The following is a 20,823-nucleotide window of genomic DNA, read 5'->3' as shown; positions in this document are numbered from 1 at the left end:
AACCAGATACTCAAACGTCAGTACACTGTGATCGCTCATTCCTACTGGGGCCTCGAAGTCAATTTCCCTTATATCGGAGTCATTCTGAGTGAAGACTAAGTCGAGTCTTGCTGGTTCATCGTTTCCCCTCATCCTAGTGGGTTCCCTGACATGTTGGCTTGGAAAGTTTCTTGTCACCACCTCCACTAATTTGGCTCTCCATGTATCCTCTCCTCCGTGCGGTTCCTTGTTCTCCCAGTCTATCCTTCCATGATTGAAGTCCACCATGATAAGCAGATGGGTTGTATGTGTGTGTGTGTATGTGTGTGTGTGTATGTGTGTGTGTGTGTGTGTGTGTGTGTGTGTGTGTGTGTGTGTGTGTGTGTGTGTGTGTGTGTGTGTGTGTGTGTGTGTGTGTGTGTGTGTGTGTGTGTGTGTGTGTGTGTGTGTGTGTGTGTGTGTGTGTGTGTGTGTGTGTGTGTGTGTGTGTGTGTGTGTGTGTGTGTGTGTGTGTGTGTACTCACCTAGTTGTGTTTGCGGGGGTTGAGCTCTGGCTCTTTGGTCCCGCCTCTCAACCGTCAATCAACAGGTGTACAGATTCATGAGCCTATCGGGCTCTGTCATATCTACACTTGAAACTGTGTATGGAGTCAGCCTCCACCACATCACTTCCTAATGCATTCCATTTGTCAACCACTCTGACACTAAAAAAGTTCTTTCTAATATCTCTGTGGCTCATTTGGGCACTCAGTTTCCACCTGTGTCCCCTTGTGCGTGTTCCCCTTGTGTTAAATAGACTGTCTTTATCTACCCTATCAATCCCCTTCAGAATCTTGAATGTGGTGATCATGTCCCCCCTAACTCTTCTGTCTTCCAGCGAAGTGAGGTTTAATTCCCGTAGTCTCTCCTCGTAGCTCATACCTCTCAGCTCGGGTACTAGTCTGGTGGCAAACCTTTGAACCTTTTCCAGTTTAGTCTTATCCTTGACTAGATATGGACTCCATGCTGGGGCTGCATACTCCAGGATTGGCCTGACATATGTGGTATACAAAGTTCTGAATGATTCTTTACACAAGTTTCTGAATGCCGTTCGTATGTTGGCCAGCCTGGCATATGCCGCTGATGTTATCCGCTTGATATGTGCTGCAGGAGACAGGTCTGGCGTGATATCAACCCCCAAGTCTGTTTCCTTCTCTGACTCCTGAAGAATTTCCTCTCCCAGATGATACCTTGTATCTGGCCTCCTGCTCCCTACACCTATCTTCATTACATTACATTTGGTTGGGTTAAACTCTAACAACCATTTGTTCGACCATTCCTTCAGCTTGTCTAGGTCTTCTTGAAGCCTCAAACAGTCCTGTGTGTGTGTGAGTGTGTGTGTGTGTGTGTGAGTGTGTGTGAGAAACAACAAGGACAACGTACCTAAGGATGAGAGAGTAGTTAGCGGAGACATACTGGCTGAGCTGAGCGTTAGTGAGAGGCGTCCAGGCAGAGGAGAGAGTCTCAGTGTGGCGGTAGAAGCCTCTCTCAGGGTTATACACCCAGTTGTTGTTCTCTGAGAATACACAACAAACATTGTACACAATTAATGCACTACTTTTAAAACTACTAATGTAATTTACAACCAATTACATAATTTGCTAGAGATTAAAATATTTTACAGCATAAGTTGTGTTTAGTGGAGTTCCTTCACACCACGAAACTCTCCTCTTTCAGTTACATCTAACGTGACTGTCACCAGGACGAGAGTTCTGGTGGCGGACACGTGCGCACGCACGCTCACTTGACCACCAACTTGTCTACCAGGACACCAACTACTGTTACTACGAGGAGACAACAACGCCAATTATTCTTACTAGGACGCCAACTACTGGCCAAGTAACACCTGTTATACTTGTCACAGCTGGCCAAGTAACACCCTGTTATACTTCTCACAGCTGGCCAAGTAACTCCCTGTTATACTTCTCACAGCTGGCCAAGTAACTCCCTGTTATACTTCTCACAGCTGGCCAAGTAACTCCCTGTTATACTTCTCACAGCTGGCCAAGTAACTCCCTGTTATACTTCTCACAGCTGGCCAAGTAACTCCCTGTTATACTTCTCACAGCTGGCCAAGTAACTCCCTGTTATACTTGTCACAGCTGGCCAAGTAACACCTGTTATACTTGTCACAGCTGGCCAAGTAACTCCCTGTTATACTTGTCACAGCTGGCCAAGTAACACCCTGTTATAGTTGTCACAGCTGGCCAAGTAACTCCCTGTTATACTTGTCACAGCTGGCCAAGTAACTCCCTGTTATACTTCTCACAGCTGGCCAAGTAACTCCCTGTTATACTTCTCACAGCTGGCCAAGTAACACCCTGTTATAGTTGTCACAGCTGGCCAAGTAACACCTGTTATACTTGTCACAGCTGGCCAAGTAACACCCTGTTATAGTTGTTACAGCTGGCCAAGTAACACCCTGTTATAGTTGTCACAGCTGGCCAAGTAACACCTGTTATACTTGTCACAGCTGGCCAAGTAACATCCTGTTATACTTGTCACAGCTGGCCAAGTAACACCTGTTATAGTTGTCACAGCTGGCCAAGTAACACCTGTTATACTTGTCACAGCTGGCCAAGTAACATCCTGTTATACTTGTCACAGCTGGCCAAGTAACACCCTGTTATAGTTGTCACAGCTGGCCAAGTAACACCTGTTATACTTGTCACAGCTGGCCAAGTAACACCTGTTATACTTGTCACAGCTGGCCAAGTAACACCCTGTTATAGTTGTCACAGCTGGCCAAGTAACACCTGTTATACTTCTCACAGCTGGCCAAGTAACACCCTGTTATAGTTGTCACAGCTGGCCAAGTAACACCTGTTATACTTCTCACAGCTGGCCAAGTAACACCTGTTATACTTGTCACAGCTGGCCAAGTAACACCTGTTATACTTGTCACAGCTGGCCAAGTAACACCTGTTATACTTGTCACAGCTGGCCAAGTAACTCCCTGTTATACTTCTCACAGCTGGCCAAGTAACACCTGTTATACTTGTCACAGCTGGCCAAGTAACACCTGTTATACTTGTCACAGCTGGCCAAGTAACACCCTGTTATACTTGTCACAGCTGGCCAAGTAACTCCCTGTTATACTTCTCACAGCTGGCCAAGTAACTCCCTGTTATAGTTGTCACAGCCGGCCAAGTAACACCTGTTATACTTGTCACAGCTGGCCAAGTAACTCCCTGTTATACTTGTCACAGCTGGCCAAGTAACTCCCTGTTATAGTTGTCACAGCTGGCCAAGTAACACCTGTTATACTTGTCACAGCTGGCCAAGTAACTCTCTGTTATACTTGTCACAGCTGGCCAAGTAACTCTCTGTTATAGTTGTCACAGCTGGCCAAGTAACACCTGTTATACTTGTCACAGCCGGCCAAGTAACTCCCTGTTATAGTTGTCACAGCCGGCCAAGTAACACCTGTTATACTTGTCACAGCCGGCCAAGTAACACCTGTTATACTTGTCACAGCCGGCCAAGTAACTCCCTGTTATACTTGTCACAGCCGGCCAAGTAACTCCCTGTTATACTTGTCACAGCTGGCCAAGTAACTATCTGTTATAGTTGTCACAGCTGGCCAAGTAACACCTGTTATAGTTGTCACAGCCGGCCAAGTAACACCTGTTATAGTTGTCACAGCCGGCCAAGTAACACCTGTTATACTTGTCACAGCCGGCCAAGTAACTCTCTGTTATAGTTGTCACAGCTGGCCAAGTAACTCTCTGTTATAGTTGTCACAGCTGGCCAAGTAACTCTCTGTTATAGTTGTCACAGCTGGCCAAGTAACTCCCTGTTATAGTTGTCACAGCTGGCTAAGTAACTTCCTGTTATAGTTGTCACAGCTGGCCAAGTAACTCTCTGTTATACTTGTCACAGCTGGCCATGTAACTCTCTGTTATAGTTGTCACAGCTGGCCAAGTAACTTCCTGTTATAGTTGTCACAGCTGGCCAAGTAACTCTCTGTTAATATTGTCACAGCTGGCCATGTAACTCTCTGTTATAGTTGTCACAGCTGGCCAAGTAACTCTCTGTTAATATTGTCACAGCTGGCCATGTAACTCTCTGTTATACTTGTCACAGCTGGCCATGTAACTCTCTGTTATAGTTGTCACAGCTGGCCATGTAACTCTCTGTTATAGTTGTCACAGCTGGCCAAGTAACTCTCTGTTAATATTGTCACAGCTGGCCATGTAACTCTCTGTTATAGTTGTCACAGCTGGCCAAGTAACTCTCTGTTAATATTGTCACAGCTGGCCATGTAACTCTCTGTTATAGTTGTCACAGCTGGCCAAGTAACTTCCTGTTATAGTTGTCACAGCTGGCCAAGTAACTCTCTGTTATACTTGTCACAGCTGGCCAAGTAACTCTCTGTTATACTTGTCACAGCTGGCCAAGTAACACCCTGTTACATTGCATCACATAAGAATATAATTATAAACGATTTCATTCGTGTTTTCAAAATTATGAAATTTAAATTATTCTAACGACGAAAATGTCAATAAAAAAATTTTGGGAACTGACTTTTTATGTTATGCGTTAATTTTGTTCGGTAGAATTCTGAAAATAGTTGGGGTCCATTAACTTTTTTAAAGTGGTGTAGTGAGGAAAAAAGTAGATTCTTGAATGTGAACAGACAAGTGGAGGTGCCGTGGACATAGAGAGAGGAGTTGCCTCACCTGGAGAGAAGAGTTATCTCACCTGGGAAGGTGACGAGAGAGCAGCCTGCGTCAGGCGGCTGCGTCAGCTGGTCGCAGGCCGGAGCGATGACGCACGCAGCTGTCACAACATGTTGAGTGGTGCTAGAGTGTGTTTCAAGTCTTATCGTTCAGCAGTTTTAATATTTATTACAGACCAACTAAAAATTATCATGTGGCAGCATTAACCATCTTTAGTTATATGATGATAATATTTGGATATCTGACTCATGTGACTCATGCAGGTGACTCATCGCCTGCATTTGGATATCTCTCATTAGCTACAGAACTGGCCACTCTCAATACTAGTTGATCTGGCTACTCTCACTAACAACAGGTCTGGCTACTCTCACTAACAACAGGTCTGGCTACTCTCACTAACAACAGGTCTGGCTACTACACACTAACAACAGGTCTGGCTACTACACACTAACAACAGGTCTGGCTACTCTCACTAACAACAGGTCTGGCTACTCTCACTAACAACAGGTCTGGCTACTCTCACTAACAACAGGTCTGGCTACTACACACTAACAACAGGTCTGGCTACTACACACAAACAACAGGTCTGGCTACTCTCACTAAGAACAGGTCTGGCTACTCTCACTAACAACAGGTCTGGCTACTACACACTAACAACAGGTCTGGCTACTCTCACTAAGAACAGGTCTGGCTACTCTCACTAACAACAGGTCTGGCTACTACACACTAACAACAGGTCTGGCTACTCTCACTAACAACAGGTCTGGCTACTCTCACTAACAACAGGTCTGGCTACTATTACTAACAACAGGTCTGGCTACTACACACTAACAACAGGTCTGGCTACTACACACTAACAACAGGTCTGGCTACTCTCACTAAGAACAGGTCTGGCTACTTTCACTAACAACAGGTCTGGCTACTCTCACTAACAACAGGTCTGGCTACTACACACTAACAACAGGTCTGGCTACTACACACTAACAACAGGTCTGGCTACTCTCACTAACAACAGGTCTGGCTACTCTCACTAACAACAGGTCTGGCTACTCTCACTAACAACAGGTCTGGCTACTACACACTAACAACAGGTCTGGCTACTCTCACTAACAACAGGTCTGGCTACTACACACTAACAACAGGTCTGGCTACTCTCACTAACAACAGGTCTGGCTACTCTCACTAACCACAGGTCTGGCTACTCTCACTAACAACAGGTCTGGCTACTCTCACTAACAACAGGTCTGGCTACTCTCACTAACAACAGGTCTGGCTACTCTCACTAACAACAGGTCTGGCTACTACACACTAACAACAGGTCTGGCTACTCTCACTAACAACAGGTCTGGCTACTCTCACTAACAGCAGGTCTGGCTACTCTCACTAACAACAGGTCAGGCTACTCTCACTAACAACAGGTCTGGCTACTCTCACTAACAACAGGTCTGGCTACTCTCACTAACAACAGGTCTGGCTACTCTCACTAACAACAGGTCTGGCTACTCTCACTAACAACAGGTCTGGCTACTCTCACTAACAACAGGTCTAGCTACTCTCACTAACAACAGGTCTGGCTACTCTCACTAACAACAGGTCTGGCTACTACACACTAACAACAGGTCTGGCTACTCTCACTAACAACAGGTCTGGCTACTCTCACTAACAACAGGTCTGGCTACTCTCATCAGTGGCACATCAGCATGTACTCACCCAGTGCTTGAGTGCCAGCGGCACCTCAGCATGTACTCACCCAGTGCTTGAGTGCCAGCGGCACATCAGCATGTACTCACCCAGTGCTTGAGTGCCAGCGGCACCTCAGCATGTACTCACCCAGTGCTTGAGTGCCAGCGGCACCTCAGCATGTACTCACCCAGTGCTTGAGTGCCAGCGGCACATCAGCATGTACTCACCCAGTGCTTGAGTGCCAGCGGCACGTCAGCATGTACTCACCCAGTGCTTGAGTGCCAGCGGCACCTCAGCATGTACTCACCCAGTGCTTGAGTGCCAGCGGCACCTCAGCATGTACTCACCCAGTGCTTGAGTGCCAGCGGCACCTCAGCATGTACTCACCCAGTGCTTGAGTGCCAGCGGCACATCAGCATGTACTCACCCAGTGCTTGAGTGCCAGCGGCACCTCAGCTTGTACTCACCCAGTGCTTGAGTGCCAGCGGCACCTCAGCTTGTACTCACCCAGTGCTTGAGTGCCAGCGGCACCTCAGCTTGTACTCACCCAGTGCTTGAGTGCCAGCGGCACCTCAGCTTGTACTCATCCAGTGCTTGAGTGCCAGCGGCACCTCAGCATGTACTCACCCAGTGCCTGAGTGCCAGCGGCACCTCAGCATGTACTCACCCAGTGCTTGAGTGCCAGCGGCACCTCAGCATGTACTCACCCAGTGCTTGAGTGCCAGCGGCACCTCAGCATGTACTCACCCAGTGCTTGAGTGCCAGCGGCACCTCAGCTTGTACTCACCCAGTGCTTGAGTGCCAGCGGCACCTCAGCTTGTACTCACCCAGTGCTTGAGTGCCAGCGGCACCTCAGCTTGTACTCATCCAGTGCTTGAGTGCCACCGGCACCTCAGCATGTACTCACCCAGTGCTTGAGTGCCAGCGGCACCTCAGCTTGTACTCACCCAGTGCTTGAGTGCCAGCGGCACCTCAGCTTGTACTCACCCAGTGCCTGAGTCAGCAAGTACAGTCCCGCCATGATCCTCGCCTGCCTGTACAGTACACAACATCACTACCGGTTTAGCCAGTTTCCTAACAACTGTTATTTCATATATTGGACAAAACTTCTGAAATATTTTTTACTTCCTTCAGACATTCATATAAGAAACTAGGCATGACAGTAACTGTGTAATATAACTGCACCTGCTACAGTGGTTACGTTATGACATATATAGGTATATGTCATATAACTAATCTTGTTACAGTGGTTATGTTATGATATATATAGATAATATGTCATATAACTATACCTGCTACAGTGGTTACATTAAGACATATATAGATAATATGTCATATAACTATACTTGCTACAGTGGTTACATTAAGACATATATAGATAATATGTCATATAACTATACTTGCTACAGTGGTTACATTTTGACATATATAGTTATATGTCATATAACTATACTTGCTACAGTGGTTACATTTTGACATATATAGATAATATGTCATATAACTATACTTGCTACAGTGGTTACATTTTGACATATATAGTTATATGTCATATAACTAATCTTGCTACAGTGGTTACATTTTGACATATATAGTTATATGTCATATAACTATACTTGCTACAATGGTTACATTATGACACATATAGATAATCTATATAAATAAAAATGGAAATGTTCGTTTGTTCAAAATCACTAATCTATAAGAGTTCTTCACCGATTGCTTTAAAATTTTCACACAACGTTCCATTCGCATCCGGCCAGGTTTTTATATACATACTATATAAATGTCACGTCTGTGACGGGAAAAACATGCTTTTTCTGAAAAACTGTTTTTTTCATGTGATTTTCAGGTGAGGAAAATCTTCGAAACCTCTTTACCGATTGCTTTGAAATTTTGACACAACGTTGCATTCGAATAGGCGCATCATTATATATATCTACTATATACATATCTCACCTGTGACAGGAAAAAACATGCTTTTTTTGGAAAACAGCGCCATCTGTTGAATATAAGAGCAACACACGCTGTAATCTCTGAAAGTTCTTCACTGATTGCATTGAAATTTTGACACACCGTTGCATTCGAATATGCGCGTGGTTTTATATACAAATTATAGAGATAAAACCCCTGTGACAGGTAAAAACATGCGTTTTTGAAAAATAGCGCCATCTGTTGCACATAATTAGTATATGTATATATGCCACACTTGTGACAGGTAACACTATACTTTTCTTGAAAAACAGCACCATCTGTCGCATGTAAGAGCAACACATGCTATACTCATTATGTTACAATTCCATTTCAGTGTTTCTGATAGCATTGATAAATTGAATTTTCGGAGATTTTGATTTAATTATTTTGTGTGAACTGCGTTGGAATTGAGCTGTGTTGTTTACAATACCGTTCATTTCGTGAGTTCAGTTTATTTTTTATATTTTTATTTCATTTTTTAACTGTTTTTCCATATATTTCAGTGATAGGAACATCAGATCACTTGATGTTTCCAATTTTCTGATGGGAACATTAAAACCATTTGGGAAGGCATCGGACGAGGGAGTGGGGAATGGTAGGGAGGACGAGGGGACGGAAGTGAGTGATGGTGGGGAGGACGAGGGGACAAGGGAGAGGGTAATGGTGGGGAAGGACGAGGAGACGGGGGAGCTCGGGATGGTGGAGATGAGGGGATGGGGGAAAGAAGAATGGTGGGGAGGACAAATGGACAGGGGAGTGGGGCATGGTGGGAAGGAAGAGGGAATGGTGGAGTGGGGAATGGTGGGGAGAACGAGGAGGCAGGTGAGGCGGGATTGGTGGAGAGGATTGGGGGACAGGGAAGGTTGCTGAAGTTCAGCAACGCGCCACAGCAACGCGTGGCCGGGTACTGCTAGTATGTAATATAACTGTACTTGCTACAGTAGTTATATAATGTTCACATATTTTGGTCTTTTCTTCAGTATTTAGGAAAACGGATGAGAGAAGTTTAATATTTTCAAGACCTTCTATAAAATATATCAAATAATTTTATTATTTGAAATATTATATTATTATAATATAAATATTATATTTGAAATGTTATTTGGCTAATGTAATATGATAAGAGAACACTCTGGTCAACAATTATGGGTCACCGTGTAGAGGGGTACAACCGGTTCTCTGACCAGGCAAACCAGACCTCTCTCAAGGGAACTAGAGCTCTATTCGTAAGAAGTAGAACTACTCTTAGGCGAACCAGAGCTCCCCAGTCACGAACCAGAGTTTCTCGGGAGAAAAGGCGCTCTCCCTATTAGAACCAAAGTTGCCCTCAGAAAAACCAGAGATCCCCTCAGCAGTACAAAAGCTCCCCTTAGAAGAAATACAGCTCACGTCAGGAGAACAGGAGTTTCCTGAGGAGAAACAGAGCCTCCCTCACGACCGGAAAACCTTCCTCCCTCAGGAAAACCTAAGCTCCCTCAGGAAAACCAAAACTCCCTCAGAAGAACCAGTGCTCCCTCAGAAGACCCTGTGCTTCCTCAGAAGAATCAAAACTCCCTCAGTAGACCCAGAGCTCCCTCAGAAGAACCAGAGCGCCCTTAGGAGAACTAAAACTCCCTTATGGGAATCAAGGCTCCATCTGGAAGTCAAGAAGAATCAAGGCTCCATCTGGAAGAGTTCCGTCAAGAGATTCAAAGCTTCTCTTAACAAAACCAGCGCCCCTCTCAGGAGAACCAGACTGTGTATTTGAAGGCAATGCCCGCATACCTGAAGCTTTATTCCTTATATCTGACCTCCCACCATACCCTTACATGTGACCCCAGCAGAACCAGAGCTTCCTACAAAATAACAAGAGTTACCCCAATGGGAACCAGAGGTCTATCAGGAAAACCGAAGCTCTCTTTAGAAGAACAAGAGCTGTTCTTAGGAGAGCCACAGATCCCCTCATAAAAACAAGAGCTGTTCTTAGCAGACCCACAACTCCCCTCATAAGAACAAGAGCTGTTCCTATGAGACCCTCAGCTCCCCTCATAAGAACAAGAGCTGTTCGTAGGAGCCCTCAGCTCCCCTCAATCAAATTAGAGCTTTTCCTCAGGGAAACCAAAATTCCTCCGCAATAGAAAACAAATTACCCTCAGGGCAACCGGAGGTCAACTCAGAAAAATTAACCTTCCCTTGGGAGAACCAGATCTCGCTCGGGAGAACCAGATCTCCCTCAAGAGAACCTGAGCTCCCTTGGGAGAGCCAGAGCTCGCTCGGGAGAACCAGATCTCCCTCAGGAGAACCAGAGCTCCTCAAGAGAACCAGAGCTCCTTCGAGAGAACTAGATCTCCCTCAGGAGAACCAGAGCTCTTCAAGAGAACCAGAGCTCCCTCGGGAGAACCAGAGCTCATTCAGGAGAACCAGAGCTCCTCAAGAGAACCAGAGCTTCCTCGGGAGAACCAGAGTTCCTCAAGAGAACCAGAGCTTCCTCAGGAGAATAGAGCTCCCTCGGGAGATCCAGAGTTCCCATGGGAACACCAGAGCTCCCTCAGGAGAACCAGAGCTCCCTCAAGAGAACCTGAGCTCCCTTGGGAGAACCAGAGCTCGCTCGGGAGAACCAGATCTCCCTCAGGAGAACCAGAGCTCCTCAAGAGAACCAGAGCTCCTTCGGGAGAACTAGATCTCCCTCAGGAGAACCAGAGCTCTTCAAGAGAACCAGAGCTCCCTCGGGAGAACCAGAGCTCATTCAGGAGAACCAGAGCTCCTCAAGAGAACCAGAGCTCCCTCGGGAGAACCAGAGCTCCTCAAGAGAATCAGAGCTCCCTTGGGAGAACCAGAGCTCCCTCAAGAGAACCAGAGCTCCCTCAAGAGAACCAGAGCTCTCTCAGGAGAACCAGAGCTCCCTTAGGAAAACTTGAGCTCCCCAGGAGAACCAGAGCTCCCTCAAAAGAACCAGAGTTCTCTCAGGCGAACCAGAGCTCTCTCAGGAGAACCATAGCTACCTCGGGAGAACCAGAGCTCCCTCAGGAGAACCAGAACTCCCTCAAGAGAACCAGAGCTCATTCAGGAGAACCAGAGCTCCCTCAAGAGAACCAGAGCTCATTCAGGAGAACCTGAGCTCCCACAGGGGAACCAGAGCTCCCCCTGAAGAACCAAAGCTCCTTCAGCAACAGAGCTTCCTCTGAAGAACCAGAGCTTCCTCAGGAGAACCATAGCTCTCTCATGAGATCCTGAGCTGCCCCAAATAGAACCATATGCCGCCATTAGAAGAACGAGAGCTCCCCCAGGAAGAACCATACCTCCATCAGAAGAACAAGGGCTCCTTCCGGAGAACAAGAGATCCCATTGGAGAACCAGAGCTCCCTGACAACTGAAGTTCCCTCGGGGAGAACTCCTAAGGAGTTAGGAGAATCATACCTTTCGCACACTTCATCAGCACCAATATACACAAACCCATACCTTTCATGCACTTCATCAGCACCAGTATACATAAACACATACCTTTCATACACTTCATCAGCACCAATATACATAAACAGTTAACTAGTGACGACCTGCCCTTACCGTACTCAGCCAAGTGTCTAGGAAGACTGGTGTGAACTGAGCCTCACCTGTGTACAGCAGAGATCCCTCCCTCATCTCTGAACTCACCTGTGCAAAGTTAATCTCAAACACAGCTGTGCAGAAGTGTCGTCACACAGCTGTGAGTGACGCAGTTCTGGCCGGGGACGTCCACACCCTAACACAAAGAAGCCATATGGAGAGGTGTTTACCACAGTGTTGTTACCCAAGCCTCGGTGATGCTATACACTGCCTCCCTGCCCTCTCTTAACAACCCACACTCTCTGCCTCTCATACCAATTACTGCCTTCCTGCCCTCTCTTAACAACCCACACTCTCTGCCTCTCATACCAATTACTGCCTTCCTGCCCTCTCTTAACAACCCACACTCTCTGCCTCTCATACCAATTACTGCCTTCCTGCCCTCTCTTAACAACCCACACTCTCTGCCTCTCATACCAATTACTGCCTTCCTGCCCTCTCTTAACAACCCACACTCTCTGCCTCTCATACCAATTACTGCCTTCCTGCCCTCTCTTAACAACCCACACTCTCTGCCTCTCATACCAATTACTGCCTTCCTGCCCTCTCTTAACAACCCACACTGTCTGCCTCTCATACCAATTACTGCCTTCCTGCCCTCTCTTAACAACCCACACTCTCTGCCTCTCATACCAATTACTGCCTTCCTGCCCTCTCTTAACAACCCACACTCTCTGCCTCTCATACCAATTACTGCCTTCCTGCCCTCTCTTAACAACCCACACTGTCTGCCTCTCATACCAATTACTGCCTTCCTGCCCTCTCTTAACAACCCACACTCTCTGCCTCTCATACCAATTACTGCCTTCCTGCCCTCTCTTAACAACCCACACTCTCTGCCTCTCATACCAATTAATACTTTAATTATTCAGAAACAAACGATGGTAATTATTGTTATGGTCAGCAGCGCCTTCCTGCACGTACGTGACCCTGGTTAATGGTTAAGGTGAACTGGTTAATGGTTAGGGTGAACTGGTTTAATGGTTAGGGTGAACTGGTTTAATGGTTAGGGTGAACTGGTTAATGGTTAGGCTGAACTGGTTAATGGTTAGGGTGAACTGGTTAATGGTTAAGATGAATTGGTTAATGGTTAGGGTGAACTGGTTAATAGTTAAGGTGAACTAGTTAATGGTTAAGGTGAACTGGTTAATGGTTAAGGTGAACTGGTTAATGGTTAAGGTGAACTGGTTAATGGTTAAGGTGAACTGGTTAATGGTTAAGGTGAACTGGTTAATGGTTAGGGTGAAATGGTTAATGGTTAAGGTGAACTGGTTAATGGTTAGGCTGAACTGGTTAATGGTTAGGGTGAACTGGTTAATGGTTAAGGTGAACTGGTTAATGGTTAAGGTGAACTGGTTAATGGTTAAGGTGAACTGGTTAATGGTTAAGGTTAACTGGTTAATGGTTAAGGTGAACTGGTTAATGGTTAAGGTGAACGGGTTAATGGTTAAGGTGAACTGGTTAATGGTTAAGGTTAACTGGTTAATGGTTAAGGTGAACTGGTTAATGGTTAGGGTGAACTGGTTAATGGTTAAGGTAAACTGGTTAATGGTTAAGGTGAACTGGTTAATGGTTAAGGTTAACTGGTTAATGGTTAAGGTGAACTGGTTAATGGTTAAGGTTAACTGGTGAATGGTTAAGGTTAACTGGATAATGGTTAGGGTTAACTGGCTAATGGTTAAGGTTAACTGGTTAATGGTTAGGGTGAACTGGTTAATGGTTAAGGTGAACTGGTTAATGGTTAAGATGAACTGGTTAATGGTTAAGGTGAACTGGTTAATGGTTAAGAGGAACTGGTTAATGGTTAAGGTTAACTGGTTAATGGTTAAGGTGAACTGGTTAATGGTTAAGGTGAACTGGTTAATGATTAAGGTGAACTGGTTAATGGTTAAGATGAACTGGTTAATGGTTAAGATGAACTAGTTAATGGTTAGGGTGAACTGGTTAATGGTTAAGGTGAACTGGTTAATGGTTAAGATGAACTGGTTAATGGTTAAGGTGAACTGGTTAATGGTTAAGAGGAACTGGTTAATGGTTAAGGTGAACTGGTTAATGATTAAGGTGAACTGGTTAATGGTTAAGATGAACTGGTTAATGGTTAAGATGAACTGGTTAATGGTTAGGGGTGACCTGGTTAATGATTAATGAGACTGCTCAGTGTGGAGACCGTTATTTTGAGATGATTTCGGGGCTTTTAGTGTCCCCGCGGCCCGGTCCTCGACCAGGCCTCCACCCCCAGGAAGCAGCCCGTGACAGCTGACTAACACCCAGGTACCTATTTTACTGCTAGGTAACAGAAACAGGGTGAATAGGGTAAAAGAAACTCTGCCCATTGTTTCTCGCCGGCGCCTGGGATCGAACTCAGGTCCACAGGATCACAAGTCCAGCATGCTGTCCGCCCTCAGCTGTGCAGCCGGTGAGAACAACGGCTCCACGCCGTGCACAGTAGGGAGACCGTGCTCAGTGTGGAGACTGTGCTTAGTGTGCAGACTGTGCACAGTGAGGAGACTGCGCATAGTGTGGAGACTGTGCTTAGTGTGGAGACTGTGCTTAGTGTGGAGACTGTGCTTAGTGTGGAGACTGTGCACATTGTAAAGACTGTGCACAGTGTGGAGACTGTGCACATTGTTAAGACTGTGCTCAGTGTGGAGACTGTGCACATTGTAAAGACTGTGCTCAGTGGAGACTGTGCACATTGTAAAGACTGTGCTCAGTGTGGAGACTTTGCACATTGTGAAGACTGTGCACAGTGTGGAGACTGTGCACATTGTAAAGACTGTGCACAGTGTGGAGACTGTGCACATTGTAAAGACTGTGCACAGTGTGGAGACTGTGCACATTGTAAAGACTGTGCACAGTGTGAAGACTGTGCACAGTGTGGAGACTGTGCACATTGTAAAGACTGTGCAAAGTGTGGAGACTGTGCACATTGTAAAGACTGTGCACAGTGTGGAGACTGTGCACATTGTAAAGACTGTGCACAGTGTGGAGACTGCGCACATTGTTAAGACTGTGCTCAGTGTGGAGACTGTGCACATTGTAAAGACTGTGCACAGTGTGGAGACTGTGCACATTGTAAAGACTGTGCACAGTGTGGAGACTGTGCACATTGTAAAGACTGTGCACATTGTAAAGACTGTGCACAATGTGGACACTGTGCACAATGTGGAGACTGTGCTCAGTGTGGAGACTGTGCACAGTGTGGAGACTGTGCACATTGTAAAGACTGTGCTCAGTGTGGAGACTGCGCACATTGTTAAGACTGTGCTCAGTGTGGAGACTGTGCACATTGTAAAGACTGTGCTCAGTGGAGACTGTGCACATTGTAAAGACTGTGCTCAGTGTGGAGACTTTGCACATTGTGAAGACTGTGCACAGTGTGGAGACTGTGCACATTGTAAAGACTGTGCACAGTGTGGAGACTGTGCACATTGTAAAGACTGTGCACAGTGTGGAGACTGTGCACATTGTAAAGACTGTGCACAGTGTGGAGACTGTGCACATTGTAAAGACTGTGCACATTGTGAAGACTGTGCACAGTGTGGAGACTGTGCACATTGTAAAGACTGTGCACAGTGTGGAGACTGTGCACATTGTAAAGACTGTGCACAGTGTGGAGACTGTGCACATTGTAAAGACTGTGCACATTGTAAAGACTGTGCACAGTGTGGAGACTGCACAGTGTGGAGACTGTGCACATTGTAAAGACTGTGCACATTGTAAAGACTGTGCTCATTGTAAAGACTGTGCACATTGTAAAGACTGTGCACATTGTAAAGACTGTGCACAGTGTGGAGACTGTGCACATTGTAAAGACTGTGCACATTGTAAAGACTGTGCACATTGTAAAGACTGTGCACAGTGTGGAGACTGTGCACATTGTAAAGACTGTGCACATTGTAAAGACTGTGCACATTGTAAAGACTGTGCACATTGTAAAGACTGTGCACATTGTAAAGACTGTGCACATTGTAAAGACTGTGCACAGTGTGGAGACTGTGCACATTGTAAAGACTGTGCACATTGTAAAGACTGTGCACATTGTAAAGACTGTGCACAGTGTGGAGACTGTGCACATTGTAAAGACTGTGCACATTGTAAAGACTGTGCACATTGTAAAGACTGTGCACATTGTGAAGAGTGCACAGTGTGGAGACTGTGCACAGTGTGGAGACTGTGCACAGTGTGGAGACTGTGCACAGTGTGGAGACTGTGCACATTGTAAAGACTGTGCACAGTGTGGAGACTGTGCACATTGTGAAGAGTGCACAGTGTGGAGACTGTGCACATTGTAAAGACTGTGCACAGTGTGGAGACTGTGCACATTGTAAAGACTGTGCACAGTGTGGAGACTGTGCACAGTGTGGAGACTGTGCACAGTGTGGAGACTGTGCACAGTGTGGAGACTGTGCTGTCGGAAATTCTGACACTATTTACTAAACCATAACATAGGATGCAAGAGAAAATTTACAGTTTTTAGGTTAAATATATATCATATAAATATAATTAATTACGTTAGTTAACCCTTCTAAGAATTTGTGTTCGTGGCATATTTGTACTAGAAAATGAGGAGTATTCGTCGCCTGGCCCCAGAGGGGGTGGAATGTGCCGGCAGTTTATAGGTTAAATATATATTCAGGTTTATAACCAGTTCACAGTGTCGAAACTGTGAATCGTTTGATGACTGTGCAACGTGTAGAGACTGTGCACAGTGTAGAAATTGTGCAAAGTGTAGTGCTGTGCTCAGTGGGGAGACTGTGCTCATTGTAGAGACTGTGCTCAGTGTGGAGACTGTGTTCAGTGTAGAGACTGTGCTCAGTGTGGAGACTGTGCTCAGTGTGGAGACTGTGCTCAGTGTGGAGACTGTGCTCAGTGTGGAGACTGTGCTCAGTGTGGAGACTGTGCTCAGTGTGGAGACTGTGCTCAGTGTGGAGACTGTGCTCAGTGTGGAGACTGTGCTCAGTGTGGAGACTGTGTTCAGTGTAGAGACTGTGCTCAGTGTGGAGACTGTGCTCAGTGTGGAGACTGTGCTCAGTGTGGAGACTGTGCTCAGTGTGGAGACTGTGCTCAGTGTGGAGACTGTGCTCAGTGTGGAGACTGTGCTCAGTGTGGAGACTGTGCTCAGTGTGGAGACTGTGCTCAGTGTGGAGACTGTGCTCAGTGTGGAGACTGTGCACAGTGTGAAGACTGTGCACAATGTGGAGACTGTGCACAGTGTGGAGACTGTGCTCAGTCTGGAGACTGTGCTCAGTGTGGAGACTGTGCGTAGTGTGGAGACTGTGCACAGTATACAGACTGTGCTCAGTGTGGAGACTGTGCTCAGTGAAGAGACTGTGCACAGTGCGGAGACTGTGCTCAGGGTGGAAACTGTGCACGGTGTGGAGACTGTGCTCAGTGTGGAGACTGTGCTCAGTGAAGAGACTGTGCACAGTGCGGAGACTGTGCTCAGGGTGGAAACTGTGCACGGTGTGAAGACTGTGCTCAGTGTGGAGACTGTGCTCAGTGTGGAAACTGTGCTCAGTGAAGAGACTGTGCACAGTGCGGAGACTGTGCTCAGGGTGGAAACTGTGCACGGTGTGGAGACTGTGCTCAGTGTGGAGACTGTGCTAAGTGTAGAGACTGTGCTCAGTGTGGAGACTGTGCGCAGTGTGAAGACTGTGCTCAGTGTGGAGACTGTGCACACTTTGTAGACTGAGCACCGTGTGTAGGCTGAGGACAGTGTCGAGACTGTGCACAGTGTAGAAACTTCGTAGTATAGAGACTGTGGACTGTGTGTGAAGATTGTGCACCTTGCAAAGAATGTGCACCGTGTGAATACGGTGCAGTGTGGAGATTGTGCACTATGTAGACACTGTGCACAGTGTGGAGACTGTACTGTGTGGGGACTGTGCGACGAGTGGAAACTGAGCACTGTGTGGAGACTGTGTACAGTGTCTAAACTATTCACTATATATGTATATATATATATATATATATATATATATATATATATATATATATATATATATATATATATATATATATATATATATATATACATATATATATATATATATATACATATATATATATACATATATATATATATATATATATGTCGTACCTAATAGCCAGAACGCACTTCTCAGCCTACTATGCAAGGCTCGATTTGCCTAATAAGCCAAGTTTTCCTGAATTAATATATTTTCTCTAATTTTTTTCTTATGAAATGATAAAGCTACCCATTTCATTATGTATGAGGTCAATTTTTTTTTATTGGAGTTAAAGTTAACGTAGATATATCACCGAACCTAACCAACCCTACCTAACCTAACCTAACCTATCTTTATAGGTTAGGTTAGGTTAGGTAACCGAAAAAGTTAGGTTAGGTTAGGTTAGGTAGGTTAGGTAGTCGAAAAACAATTGATTCATGAAAACTTGGTTTATTAGGCAAATCGGGCTTTGCATAGTAGGCCGAGAAGTGCATTCTGGCTACTAGGAACGTCATATATATATATATATATATATATATATATATATATATATATATATATATATATATATATATATATATATATATATATATATATACATATATATATATATATATATATATATATACATATATATACATATATATATATATATATATATATATATATATATATATATATATATATATATATATATATATATATATATATATATGTCGTACCTAGTAGCCAGAACTCACTTCTCAGCCTACTATGCAAGGCCCGATTTGCCTAATAAGCCAAGTTTTCATGAATTAATGTTTTTTCGTCTACCTAACCTACCTAACCTAACCTAACCTAGCTTTTTTTGGCTACCTAACCTAACCTTACCTATATATATAGGTTAGGTTAGGTTAGGTAGGGTTGGTTAGGTTCGGTCATATATCTACGTTAATTTTAACTCCAATAAAAAAAATTGACCTGATACATAGTGAAAAGGGTAGCTTTATCATTTCATAAGAAAAAAATTATAGTAAATATATTAATTCAGGAAAACTTGGCTTATTAGGCAAATCGGGCCTTGAATAGTAGGCTGAGAAGTGAGTTCTGGCTACTAGGTACGACATATATATATATATATATATATATATATATATATATATATATATATGCGAACAAGCCTGAATGGTCCCCAGGACTATATGCGAATGAAAACTCACACCCCAGAAGTGACTCGAACCCATACTCCCAGAAGCAACGCAACTGGTAACTACAGGGCGCCTTAATCCGCTTGACCATCACGGCCGTCAAAAGGAAGTGATAGCCGAGGCTATTTGAGCCACTTCCCCGACGGCAACTCGGATGGTAATCTTGGGCATAGCATTTCACCAAATCACCTCATTCTTTGGGGCACACGTGAGGAACACAAATGCGAACAAGCCTGAATGGTCCCCAGGACTATATGCGAATGAAAACTCACACCCCAGAAGTGACTCGAACCCATACTCCCAGAAGCAACGCAACTGGTAACTACAGGGCGCCTTAATCCGCTTGACCATCACGGCCGTCAAAAGGAAGTGATAGCCGAGGCTATTTGAGCCACTTCCCCGACGGCAACTCGGATGGTAATCTTGGGCATAGCATTTCACCAAATCACCTCATTCTTTGGGGCACACGTGAGGAACACAAATGCGAACAAGCCTGAATGGTCCCCAGGACTATATGCGAATGAAAACTCACACCCCAGAAGTGACTCGAACCCATACTCCCAGAAGCAACGCAACTGGTAACTACAGGGCGCCTTAATCCGCTTGACCATCACGGCCGTCAAAAGGAAGTGATAGCCGAGGCTATTTGAGCCACTTCCCCGACGGCAACTCGGATGGTAATCTTGGGCATAGCATTTCACCAAATCACCTCATTCTTTGGGGCACACGTGAGGAACACAAATGCGAACAAGCCTGAATGGTCCCCAGGACTATATGCGAATGAAAACTCACACCCCAGAAGTGACTCGAACCCATACTCCCAGAAGCAACGCAACTGGTAACTACAGGGCGCCTTAATCCGCTTGACCATCACGGCCGTCAAAAGGAAGTGATAGCCGAGGCTATTTGAGCCACTTCCCCGACGGCAACTCGGATGGTAATCTTGGGCATAGCATTTCACCAAATCACCTCATTCTTTGGGGCACACGTGAGGAACACAAATGCGAACAAGCCTGAATGGTCCCCAGGACTATATGCGAATGAAAACTCACACCCCAGAAGTGACTCGAACCCATACTCCCAGAAGCAACGCAACTGGTAACTACAGGGCGCCTTAATCCGCTTGACCATCACGGCCGTCAAAAGGAAGTGATAGCCGAGGCTATTTGAGCCACTTCCCCGACGGCAACTCGGATGGTAATCTTGGGCATAGCATTTCACCAAATCACCTCATTCTTTGGGGCACACGTGAGGAACACAAATGCGAACAAGCCTGAATGGTCCCCAGGACTATATGCGAATGAAAACTCACACCCCAGAAGTGACTCGAACCCATACTCCCAGAAGCAACGCAACTGGTAACTACAGGGCGCCTTAATCCGCTTGACCATCACGGCCGTCAAAAGGAAGTGATAGCCGAGGCTATTTGAGCCACTTCCCCGACGGCAACTCGGATGGTAATCTTGGGCATAGCATTTCACCAAATCACCTCATTCTTTGGGGCACACGTGAGGAACACAAATGCGAACAAGCCTGAATGGTCCCCAGGACTATATGCGAATGAAAACTCACACCCCAGATGTGACTCGATAGTCAAGCGGATTAAGGCGCCCTGTAGTTACCAGTTGCGTTGCTTCTGGGAGTATGGGTTCGAGTCACTTCTGGGGTGTGAGTTTTCATTTGCATATAGTCCTGGGGACCATTCAGGCTTGTTCGCATTTGTGTTCC

General features: G+C 45.5%; 1 protein-coding gene and 1 long non-coding RNA gene across 2 annotated transcripts; one reads left to right on the top strand and one right to left on the bottom strand.

Annotated features, from left to right (window-relative positions):
* Nucleotides 1–1,392: 1,392 nt before the first annotated feature.
* LOC138354866 (uncharacterized) lies at nt 1,393–11,980 on the bottom strand. Its single transcript, XR_011223686.1, has 4 exons — nt 11,898–11,980; nt 7,371–7,417; nt 4,723–4,800; nt 1,393–1,534 (listed from the first exon to the last, which is right to left on the bottom strand). It is a non-coding gene; the product is annotated as an uncharacterized lncRNA (long non-coding RNA).
* Nucleotides 11,981–12,133: 153 nt separating this feature from the next.
* On the top strand, nt 12,134–12,874 carry LOC138354897 (saposin-like protein 11). Its single transcript, XM_069309371.1, has one exon. It carries the CDS (start codon nt 12,134–12,136, stop codon nt 12,872–12,874), a length of 741 nt encoding a protein of 246 aa, XP_069165472.1.
* The last annotated feature ends 7,949 nt before the right edge of the window (nt 12,875–20,823 follow it).

Source organism: Procambarus clarkii, chromosome 65 (genome assembly GCF_040958095.1).
Source record: "Procambarus clarkii isolate CNS0578487 chromosome 65, FALCON_Pclarkii_2.0, whole genome shotgun sequence".
Taxonomy (NCBI): domain Eukaryota; kingdom Metazoa; phylum Arthropoda; class Malacostraca; order Decapoda; family Cambaridae; genus Procambarus; species Procambarus clarkii.
This window is presented reverse-complemented; position numbering and strand designations above follow the sequence as displayed.